The 12,544-nt window shown below is 33.2% G+C and overlaps 1 protein-coding gene across 1 annotated transcript in view; it reads left to right on the forward strand.

Annotated features, from left to right (window-relative positions):
• LOC127729008 (cubilin-like) overlaps nt 1-12,544 on the forward strand; it is a 66,529-nt gene that overhangs the window by 25,593 nt on the left and 28,392 nt on the right. Inside the window, exons 11-16 of the mRNA XM_052236583.1 lie at nt 389-576; nt 1,049-1,404; nt 2,363-2,541; nt 10,964-11,173; nt 11,704-11,844; nt 12,296-12,474. Of these exons, the coding sequence (XP_052092543.1) occupies nt 389-576; nt 1,049-1,404; nt 2,363-2,541; nt 10,964-11,173; nt 11,704-11,844; nt 12,296-12,474 (1,253 nt within the window). The remainder of the gene's footprint in view (nt 1-388; nt 577-1,048; nt 1,405-2,362; nt 2,542-10,963; nt 11,174-11,703; nt 11,845-12,295; nt 12,475-12,544) is intronic.

Below are 12,544 nucleotides of genomic sequence, written 5' to 3' on the forward strand. Positions count from 1 at the left end.
CTCTCCATCCAAGTCACAATGTATAAAAAGTTAACAATTATAGGTCAAAGTAGGGCTTTCAACACGGAGCCTTGGCTCACACCGAATAGCAAGCTATAAAGGGCCGCAAAATGACTAGTGTAAAACAATTCAAACAGAAAAAAAACAACGGTCTAATCTATATAAAAAACGAGAAACACTTATGAACCACATCAACAAACGACAACCACTGAACAACAGGTTCTTGACTTAGGACAGGTGCAAACAAATGCAGCGGGTTTAAACGTTTTAATAAGTCAAAGAGAGACTAACAAAACCATGTAAAATATTTACTTAGTGTATATTGCATAAATAAATGAAATTTTATGATTCATATATCGTGTACAACCTTTCGTCTATTTGTTTTCAGTATGTGGAGGCAAGATCTATGGAACCAGTGGTAGGATAGCAAGTGACAATTATCCTAACTCCTATCCAGCTAATTCTAACTGTTCTTGGGTGATTATTGTGCCTACTGGTAGAACTGTTAGAGTCCAGTTCAATGGAACTTTTAACATTGCTGGATCTGGTTCTGGTTGTCAAGGAGATTATATCCAGGTATATTACTTTTAAGTTTGCATTGCTTTACCTAATTATGGTTGTCAGGAAGACTAACCATATGTATTATGTAGAGGCTGGCATTGTTTGACCTTGTTCTACTTGTCAGACACCTACTTTCTCTTTGCTGATACTTTGAATATTTTAAAATGTTTATTGAACTTAATATTCTTGTCGCACATTTTTCCAGTACTTCTTAACCGAATGACTTCATGTGTGGTCAGCAGCTTGGCAATGACTAGTAACATGTAAGCACTTTTCAGATCAGTTTGACACATACTTCTTGTTTTCTGATACTTTGAATTATGAGTTGGGGTATGCATTACAAGTTAATTGTGAACACTGATTTCAGAAATTCAATATGGTGACTCACTCTTTAGGTATAACAGTTTCATTGTTGATTGAACAGTAAACAGTAGTCAAATAAAAAAGTGTTTAAACATAAAATCGCATTAAATTGTAAATATTTCAGCTTCTTACTGGTTCCAATGCAAATGCCCCACCAATGGGTAATGCAGCACAAGGAAAATACTGTGGTACCAGTCCCCCTCAACCATTAGAAACTACAAGCCATTTTATGTATGTCAAATTTATATCAGATGGGAGTAACAATGCTGCTGGATTTTCAATGGTCTTCAATGAAGTTCAAGTGACATGTGGAGGTCATCTGACCTTGAGTAATTCAGTGACCAGTGGTTATTTCACATCACCAAATTACCCTAGTAATTACACGCATAATGTGGAATGTGTTTGGATTATAACAGCACCTGCTAATGAAAGGATTCAGATCGATTTTGATGAACGTTTCAGAATAGAAAATCACATGAGGTATGAATATATATCAGAAAGAATGTATACATGTGGACAAAATCCTTTTCTGTATTTGTGAGCTTATGTTGATAAAGAAAACTGATATTCAGAAAATGTACATGAAGCAGTGACAGAAAGATATAAGATGACAAAAAATTTATTTTACTTTGAATTTTATGCCCTGCCTAGGAAAGTAGGGAACAGTTTATTTTCCTGTTTGTGTGTCTATTTGTCCATTCATCCAGTTTCAAGTTTAAGTCTTGTTTTAAAATATGGTGATGTTTTGGTTTTAACGGAAATTTACCATCAAGTTGTGGTTATGCCAACTTTAAACTTAGTGCACATGTTATAATGATGCAAACTAATTAATTAAAAGATATGCAAAATTGTCATCTAAGCACAAATTAAATTGTTAAACATAACATTAATTGTATTTTGGATGGAAAAAGATTTTAGGAAGAAATGCATCATAAGTCACTTATTAAGTTATTATTTTAAGGACATACATTATAACATATATATTATATTGAAGTTTCCCTCTGGTTTTCTCCCAAAGTCAATTTTGATACCAATGTTCAAAATTTGTGAAGAAAAAAACAACACTTGGTTACTAAATTTCAAGATGTATCCTTTTGTTTTTGACATGTTTGAAGTAAAAATATGAGAATTTAATGCCTTTTGATGGATTCAATATTTGTAATTAAATATAACAACATGTCTGCTCTTCATTGTAACTAGTTTAAATTCATGCAACCACATACAAGGAAGTCTGAATGTTTTCCAATTTCAAATTCCTTTTATTAATTAAGTCACAAAAACAATATGCATTATTATCTACCCTTGCTTTTGTATTGTATGCCCCTGTATCGAAAATGTTAAATTCAGAGAGGGTATCTCTGTAGGAAAATGGTAGAGTTTGGTATAAATTTAGACATACCCATTACTTACCTGACAAATATTTTCTTTTACGTGACAGCTGTGGTTTTGACTTTATCGAGTTAAGAGACGGAGGTACAACAAACTCCCCATCACTTGGTAAATTCTGTGGCATCACTAGACCTGGAACAGTTAAGTCCACAGGAAATGTTATGTATGCCAGATTTAGAACTGATGGAAGTGCTTTCTATACAGGGTTCAAAGCAAATTATAAAATTGGTAAGTATGTCTATTAAAGGTAGAGATTTAAATATCTAAATTTCTGGTGGCCATCTTTAATTTAAAAACTATTGGTATGGATTAGATTTATTTCTTTGTATGAAACAATTTATTTATTCCTATCTTATGGTATTTTTATTTTACATAAAACAGATAATTTAATTTATTTTAAATTTTAATGTGCATGATTTTTTTTTGGAAAAGACAGCTGTCCCTATTTGGTTGGCCACTCTCTAAGCCTCTCACGTCAATCATTTTGTGTTTTATAGTTCACAAAAACCTTACAATTTCATACTGAATATTGAAGAGAAGGAGACAAACAAATGAAAAGAATGATTTGAAAACTTTTTGACACATTTCCCTTCTGTTTCTTGGGAATTCATTCGCAGAAATTGTGTACATGAAGTGGAAGGAGACTTTAGGTTTGCACTCTGTCTGTCTGTCTGTCTGTCTGTCTAGCAAATCAGTTTTCCACACTTTTTTTTAGCTCACCTGGCCTGAAAGCATGGCGTCTGTCATCTGTCGTCGTTGTCTGTCTGTCGTCGTCCATTAACTTTTACAAAAATCTTCTCCTCTGAAACTACTAGGTCAAATTTAACCAAACTTGGCCACAATCATTATTGGGGTATCTAGTTAAAAAATTGTGTCTGACGATCCCACTTGCCAACCAACATGGCTGCCATGGCTAAAAATAGAACATAGGGGGTAAAATGCAGTTTTTGGCTTATATCTCTGAAACTAAAGCATTTAGAGCAAATAAGACGGGGTAAAAATGTTCATCAGGTCTAGATCTATCTGCGCTGAAATTTTTAGACAAAACAGACAACCCGTTATTGGGTTACTGCCCCTGAATAAGTAATTTTAAGGAAATTTTGCAGTTTTTGGTTATTATCTTGAATATTATTATAGATAGAGATAAATTGTAAACAGCAATAATGTTCAGCAAAGTAAGATCTACAAGTAAGTCAATTTGACCAAAATTGTCAACTGACCCCTTAAGGAGTAATTGCCCTTTATAGTCAATTTTTCGTAAATTTTTGTAATCTTTTACAAAATCTTCTCTGAAACTACATAGACTAATTCAACCAAACTTAGCCACAATCATCATTAGAGTATCTAGTTAAAAAAATGTGTCCTAAGACCTGGCCTGCCAACCAACATGGCCCACAGGGATAAAAATAGAACAAAGGGGTAAAATGCAATAATGTTCAAAAAATTAAGGTCTACAAATAAGTAAAGACGACAAAAACTGTCAATTCAGACCTTAAGTAGTTATTGCCCTTTAAAGTAAATTTTTAACAATTTTTCGTAAATTTTTGTAATCCTTTACAAAAATCTTCTTCTCTGAAACTACGTAGACAAATTTAATCAAACTTGGCCACAATCATCATTAGGGTATCTAGTTAAAAAATTGTGTCCGACGATCCCACCTGCCAACCAACATGGCCACCATGGCTAAAAATAGAACATAGGCGTAAAATGCAGATTTTGGCTTATATCTCTGAAACTAAAGCATTTAGAGCAAATCTGACAGGGTAAAAATGTTCATCAGGTTAAGAGCTATCTGCTGTGAAATTTTCAGACAAATCAGACAACCCATTGTTGGGTTGCTGCCCCTGAATAAGTAATTATAAGGAAATTTTGCAGTTTTTGGTTATTATCTTGAATATTATTATAGACAAAAATAAACTGTAAACAGCAGTAATGTTCAGGAAATTACGTTTTACAAATAAGACAATATGACCAAATTGTCAATTGACCCCTTGAGGAGTTATTGCCCTTTATAGTCAATTTTTAACAATTTTTCCTAAATTTTTGTAATCTTTTACAAAAATCTTCCCCTCTTAATCTACTTGGCCAAATAGAATTAAACTCAATCATAATTTTCAATAGGGTATCTTGATTGAAAAATGTATCCGGTGACCCTGCCATCCAACCAACATGGCCACCATGGCTAAAAATAGAACATAGGGGTTTACTATAGAAGTCTATGGGAAAATTGTAAAAAAACAATTTCACATGGTCACAACTTGAAAACTAATTTAAATTATGATTAGGGGTCTTCAGTAACTATTGTAAGACTACAACGGGATGACTTGCTTTTAATTTAACTACTGGGCCAGATTAAACCAAACTTGGCCTCAATCATTATTAGGGTATCTAATACTATTTATTATGATTTTAACCTTATTTTACTTGATTTCCAAAACCACAGTAGATACAGGTGAGTGACAGGCTCTTGAGAGCCTCTAGTTTGATCATCCTTGAAGATATTGACTTGATATTAGTTATATAGTTTACACCTTGACAAGTTATAGATCAAGAATAGCATTTTGTTAATGATATTTTAACCAGTAGGGGACTATATATTGCCACGCAATACTCACAGAATGCTTGTTAACCATAATTATAAATGAAATTCGTACATGAAATGGAGAACTATCTTCGTGTGGTACTTTTAAGCTAAACAAAAAAGGTGGCGGTGTTTTCTTGTCATGAAACTTGCTTAGGCTGGTTCTCTCTCTTGCAACATGCTAGTTTCAGAGCCAAACAGATAAAGGACAGGGAATCAGTCTAAAAACTTGCTTTGATTATGGTCATTTCATACCTCATTGAATATTTATATGTGTGCAATTTTGTTCCTCGTGTAATATTTATATTTTTTAAATGATATTAGCAAATCAGGGACTGTTATCATGAAGCAATCTAAGTGCTTAAGATCGTCTTAAGGTTATCTTATCTGCTAAGAGTGTATCTTGATGTAATCTTAGAATGATTGACAGCGCTTAAAATTCATGTTGCACTCGCAACCCTAAGAGTACTCTTTGTCCTTCTCGGAACGCTCTCTTAGTTTTAATCTTATCGACTGGGTATATCGAATGTTGATAATCAACTTAAGATCATCTTTGATTATTCTCAGCAAATTTTAAGTGTATCAGCATTCTTTTTTTACTGAAAACTTAACAGAAAATTCTAAGAGTGGTGAGGGACACCCCTATCTCTCTCTTAGTTGATAAAATGTTGCTTGGCTGCAATGTTCTTACATGTGTGTTCAACAGAACAAAATAGGATATCCAAAAGGATCATAGAGATCGAACAAATCCATTCACTTGTCCTAGACGACCGTAGGATTGTCTATGATTACAGAATCGGAAAATGTCCCAAGTAACACCATTTTGTTCTGCTAGCTGTCAGCATTGTTTCCAATTCATCTTTGTTAAAGCTGGCTTTTCTTTAAAGAATAAAGAGATGTGGTCACGGGTGGGGGGTCTCAACATGGGATTTTGGGTACAGTTGTGCACCCTGGATTTAAAAAACACCTCCCATTCATATATTGAATAATTGTGAAATCCCTACCTATACATATATTTCACAGCGAAATCATAACCCATTCAGTGAAGATCGTTGCACAACAAATTGAAAAATTATGACCCATTGATATATCACAATTGGTCAATTACTACCTATTGATATATTTCCTCTGTAAAATTGCACCCCATTGATATATTTGACGTATCAAAAAAGGGACCCATTCCAGCGGCACATATGTATATACCTTCATATAGGAAGAGACCCCCCATGGATGTGGTATGATTGCCAATGAGACAACTATCTACCAAAGTTGAATGAAGTGGATGTTAGGAATTATAGGCAACTGTACGGCCTTAAACAATGAGACATGAAAAATATCAAACAATTCAATTGAGAAAACCAACGTCTTAATTCATAACAAAACAATTTGTAAAATACAAATATGACAGACATGAACCAACGACAACTTGTGACCACTGAACTACATGCTCCTGACTTGGGAAAGGCACATAATAAATGTGGCGGGGTTAAACATCATGTTTGTGAGCCCTCAACCCTCCCCTAACCTGCACCAGGAGAAAGTGGAGTTACAGCACAGCATAAGAACAAACTATAAAAATCAGTTGAAAAGGGCTTAACTCATCAGTTCGATACAAAGCAGAAAAACATCTAACAAGAACACAAACCGGACGTAGCAGAGTATTTATACATCCATAACAACAAATAGACACAAAGTACAGATCTATTAATACTCACAGTTACTGACAGCTAGGTCAAAGGCAATAACAACTAATAAAAAAATCATGTATCTAAGACTAAAATATCAATTACTACACACACAATATCCTATGGATTTAGTTGAAAGCCATCATTAACAGTCAGAGGAAAACATGACCTTGTGCAATGCAAAAAATATAGGTATTGACAGATTGTAGTACCATGAATGTACATATGTGTATACTCCCTTTTCTATGCCCCCGCCGTAGCGGAGGGGGCATTAAATTTTACCCTTGTCCATCTGTACGTACGTACATATTTACATCCCAAAATTGGTTTCCGTTCTCTAACTTTAGTTTGGCTCAACCAAATGTTTATTATCACAAAACACAGATCAAGATTGAATTTTGGTGGCGTCACTTTTACCGTTGTAGAGTTATGCCCCTTTACAAATGGAAAAATTGATGAGTTTATCGTTTCCATTCTCTAACTTTAGTTTGCCTCAACCAAATATTATGAAACTTATACACAATGCTTATTACCACAAAACACAGATCAAGTTTGAATTTTGGTGGTGTCACTTTTACTGTTCTAGAGTTATGCCCCTTTACAAATGGAAAAAATGCTGAATTTTTAGTTTCCGATCTCTAACTTTAGTTTGCCTCAACCAAATGTTATGAAACTTATACACAATGCTTATTACCACAAAACACAGATCAAGTTTGAATTTTGGTGGCGTCACTTTAACCATTCCAGAGTTATTCCCCTTTATAAATGGAAAAATTGCAAAAATTTTATTTTCTTCTAAATATCAAGTAATTTTTAAAATTGAGTTATCTTCCTTTGTCCATGATTATAGTTGAATCAACTACAATCAATGCTTTATTCAATGCAATGTTTAATTTTGACTTCCACTGATAAAACACAGATCAAGATTGAATTTTGGTGGCGTCACTTTTACCGTTGTAGAGTTATGCCCCTTTACAAATGGAAAAATTGATGAGTTTATCGTTTCCATTCTCTAACTTTAGTTTGCCTCAACCAAATATTATGAAACTTATACACAATGCTTATTACCACAAAACACAGATCAAGTTTGAATTTTGGTGGCGTCACCTTTACTGTTCTAGAGTTATGCCCCTTTACAAATGGAAAAATTGCTGAATTTTTCCTTCCCGCTCTCTTTAGTTTGTCTCAACCAAATGTTATAAAACTTATACACAACTGTTCTAGAGTTATGCGTGTTTACAAATAGAAAATTGCTGAATTTTTAGTTTCTGTTCTCTACTTAAGTTAGCCTCAACCAAATGTTATAAAACTTATACACAACTGTTCTAGAGTTATGCGTGTTTACAAATAGAAAATTGCTGAATTTTTAGTTTCTGTTCTCTACTTAAGTTAGCCTCAACCAAATGGTATGAGACTTACACACAATGCTTATTACCACAAAACTCAGATCAAGTTCAAATTTGGGTAGCATCACTTTTACCGTTCTTCAGTTATGTCCCTTTATAACAATATGATATGCAAGCGGGGGCATCATCTGTGTCCACATGTGGACACTATCCACATTTATTTTTTATTAATTTTGTATTACATTGTGTCATAGATCAAATTTATTCGTTTAGTGTATGTTCACTTGTTTTTGTTAAAATGTCTTCTGATTGAGTTAAGCCATTGCATTTGATATTTTATAGTGTGTCTTCCTATGTTGTGATGTTACACTATAGTTTCAGGTTAGGGTGAAGGTTGGTGCCTATTAAAACGTTTAAACCCGCTGCATTTGTTTGCACCTGTCCTAAGTCAGGAACCTGATGTTCAGTGGTTGTCGTTTGTTGATGTGGTTCATAAGTGTTTCTCGTTTCTCGTTTTTTATATAGATTAGACCGTTGGTTTTCCTGTTTGAATGGTTTTACACTAGTCATTTTTGGGGTCCTTAATAGCTTGCTGTTCGGTGTGATCCAAGGCTTTTTTTAAGGTGTTTTTTAATTCTGGATGTACTATTTCTTTGCAATTATTACTCAGTAATTTACTGCAGTCTATACACTTCCACTTAATAGGTCATTCAGTTTCACATATTCAACATTTGGCTAGAGCTTGACTTCTTATAACAGACTGAAAGAATGCCATTATATTGTTTGATAAGAATGTTGTATTTTCTTCCTGATTTGTATCACAAGGTTGTTCAGTGTGAAAGGAGCACTAGCTGTCAAATTCATGTTCACCGATTTGACTCAAATTCTCATATTTGATTTATAACAATGTAAAACATTTATCCAAATTCTAAAAAGTCTAAAATAAACAATTTACAGGGCATGGGCTCGATAATATGTAGCTTCGTTTCGTGTGTGTTTTAGTCTAGACGACATCTAATTAACTAATGAGTTGACCTCCGAAGACCTCCAATGGTCACATAAGCAATATAAACATAAATATAGATATAAATAGATAGCGACCTCGTGGAATTTGATTTTTGCTAGGTCTGTTTAATTTCATATCATAGATTAGAAATATATGTTAATCATCGTTTTTACCTGTATAAGAATGATTTTTTGTGGATCGGATCAGTCAATCAAATGATTTACCTTTGATTCACTTTCAATGTTGACATTCTTTTCCTTTAAATAACTGAGCATGCACAATTCATGAGTTATCCATCTTTAGCTAAGGGGTTAAATTGAAGTTCACATGAATACGGATTCAATGAGGTTGAATTATTCACTTGCAAGTGATTAATTCATCATCAATGTTTCTTAGCTTATTTTGACAAACTTCAGTATTTGTTTTGAATAAAAAGATACAAGACATTGTAAAGATTGTTAGCTAAAGCTAAAATTTGACCATACAAGAGCTTTATTTCCAACCTGAAAATACATTTTCAATGATGTTGTCTGTGACCTAATAGAGAGTATTTATAAATTAAAACTATTCATATATATATATATATATATATATATATATAAGTCTGAAAATTACACCCAACAGTGTTAGAATTAGACTTTTATGCTGACAAATTTTTGTCCCTCAACGGGATTCGAACTCACACCTTTGATACACTACAGCACCAATCGCTTAGCCTCATGTCCAGCGCTCTAGACCACACGACCACATCCGCTAAAATATAACTTCAATAGTCGTAGTGTTACCTTGTCACGTAAGGCGAATCTAGAGATAGACATAAGACATGTGTTTTAAGCGTGTGAAGATGTTATATTATTATTTAATACACAATGTATTTGTTATTTGTCAGCAATCTAACTCAACAATTTTTATATACCGTATGGGATAATGATTCAATTCATTATACAGTCACTAGAAATAAGTATATCATACAAACAAGTCTAAGCAAGTGACAACCATACAATATATATGCCCACTGGATCTCAGTGTGTTTGAGACACAGGGTTAATACAAATATTTAGTATATATACTAAACAAGTCAAAAAGGGTATAACATCACAAAAATCCAAGTACTGAAGTACTGAACATCGCAAGTTCTGGTGGATGGTCACAAGCACTTGTCTCAGAAAAAAATCCCATCTCTATATCTGAAAGTTAGGTTAAGGTACATAGATATATTTTTTTCTGAGACAAGTTCGTGTTTGGATGATGAATAAATGACAGAGAATTCAACCTCACCGTAATAACTATTATATTGTAGTGATATAATCATTTGTTATCAGTATACTGTGGATTCATCATTATTCGTTGGATACCAATTTCCGTGGATCTCGTGGGTACAGGGGAACCATGAAATTACGTGTTCGACGAATTACAAATTTTCTATAAGGTTATATGTAGACTTCTGCAAAACCACGAAATCAAATATCCACTAAAATGCCAATTTTCCTCAATCCACGAAAATTGGTACCCAGGAAATTCTATTGAAATAACTTGATTTCTGAATTTTCTTTATCTCTTGTTGACAAAGTCATAAAACTAGACTTAGGCTTTCTGTTTAGCTGGTGATGGCAGCATCAACAATGTATTAATTTGTGGTTAGGTCAGTTTAAGGGGAACAACTAGTGGTGGGTCAACAAAATATATTCTCATATGAATGACAAAATTTTGTTCTTTTGATATTTTTTTCACCTATCCATTATGTACGTAATATACATGAATAATTTAATTTTGGAAGTAACGCATCTTCTGATTGCCTGACGTTGTTTTGTTTATCAGCTCATAGACATAATTTTGTCATGTGACCGTGACGTCATTAACGTTTTTCCATGGTTTACTCCGGTTTAAAATGGAATTTAGAATTAAATTATAAGAAATAACTGTAATATTTTTTCTGTCTATTTCGAAATAACATAAAAAATGTGGTGCACACCTTAAAATAGCCCGATAGTTATTCATAGATTTACTAAAAAAGTATTCATTCTTTTTTTAGCAACATGTGGAGGAACCATTAGAGGTCAGACTGGATACATTCAAAGTCCAAACTTTCCCTCACCATATGACAGTAATATGGACTGTGAATGGTACATCCATGCACCAACAGGACATTATATGACCTTCAACTTTTTGTCCTTTAACCTTCAGTATGGAAGTAACTGTACAGTGGTCGACTATGTAGAAATCAGAGAATATAATAATACAGGTTTGTTAGATTATACTGGAGAAAAACAAAAGACTAGCTGTATAATTAGTACTGTAGTGTATCAAAACTACACAAAAACCTGTCAAAATACAACTTGTAAAAACAAAAATTCATTTTGAAGAAATGAATGTAACTATTCCTTTATGACAAATACTATCCCAAAAAAAAAATCTTTATTTAAAAAATTATTAAAAATTCTGACAACTCAATTCATTTTCATCCATGTTAATCTATTTACCACAGTTAATGATGTAATTAGACTAAATGAGGTAGATTAACATTCAAAAGGAGGTACAAAAAGAGGTTTGATAAAAGGTCGCCTCCCCTTTTCAAAAGTTGGTCAATAAGTCTAATTGTTAGTAAAATTTTAAAAATTTCTGTTTCTCCACTGGGAGTGTGTAAAAGCTAACACTATATTAGCGAAAACAAATTCAATATGGCTCTTCTTTTTAGCAAGATCAAGAGGTTCACACATGGTTTGCATTGTTTTATCACAAATATTTTAAAAACAAAAATGACTTTTCTTACAGGTCCATTATTGAAGAGAGCTTGTGGAAGCAGCACACCAACGTCTGTTGATACATCTGATAGCTTTGCCTATGTTCGATTTAAATCAAACAGTGCATCAAATTTAGCTGGATTTAAACTTGTTTTTCATGCTAGTGTTGAAGGTAACTTATTTAAAGTTATTGATTAAACAGTTTTTCGGTTTTTTTTCAAATATATTATCTTTAATTCTTGCATCCAAAATCTTATGTACAACATCTGTCTATTGACATTTGAAATAGTTGTATTTTTTAGTAATGTCTTATGATCACTATACCTCTTACCTTTACAAATCATCTAAATAGACTATTTTCATATTACCTACTTTTGGCTCCGGAGCGTATAAATTTTTAACAGGTTACCTACTCTGTGGTAGGACATTCTGGTACTCGGTCAAGTAAGAGCAACTGAAAGAAAGTAAAATCAAACTAACAATCGGTGCAATATTGGGGGGAAAAAAATAATTATTTAAGTTTTCTATACACAACAAAATCATCGGAAAACAGTTAATTTACCTTTTGATTGGTTGACCCCTATAACCTTATTAAAGTTTTGTTTATATTTGATACATTTTAGAATGTGGTGGGTATTTTACAACACCAATAGGTAGCTTTTCTTCACCAAACTTCCCAGGGCGATATCCACATTCAAGAACCTGTGAATGGAAGATAAGAGTTCCACAAGGTCGTCGAGTGACTTTGAACTTTGATAGCTTTAACATTGAAGCTAGCAGAACTTGTTATGATTATGTTGATGTAAGTATGGTTACTTTGATAATTGATACTTAGCCTTTTTATCCTTCTTTGGCTCATACATTTTACCACA

This window comes from Mytilus californianus, unplaced genomic scaffold, assembly GCF_021869535.1.
Source record: "Mytilus californianus isolate M0D057914Y unplaced genomic scaffold, xbMytCali1.0.p SCAF_2, whole genome shotgun sequence".
Classification (NCBI taxonomy): Eukaryota; Metazoa; Mollusca; class Bivalvia; order Mytilida; family Mytilidae; genus Mytilus; species Mytilus californianus.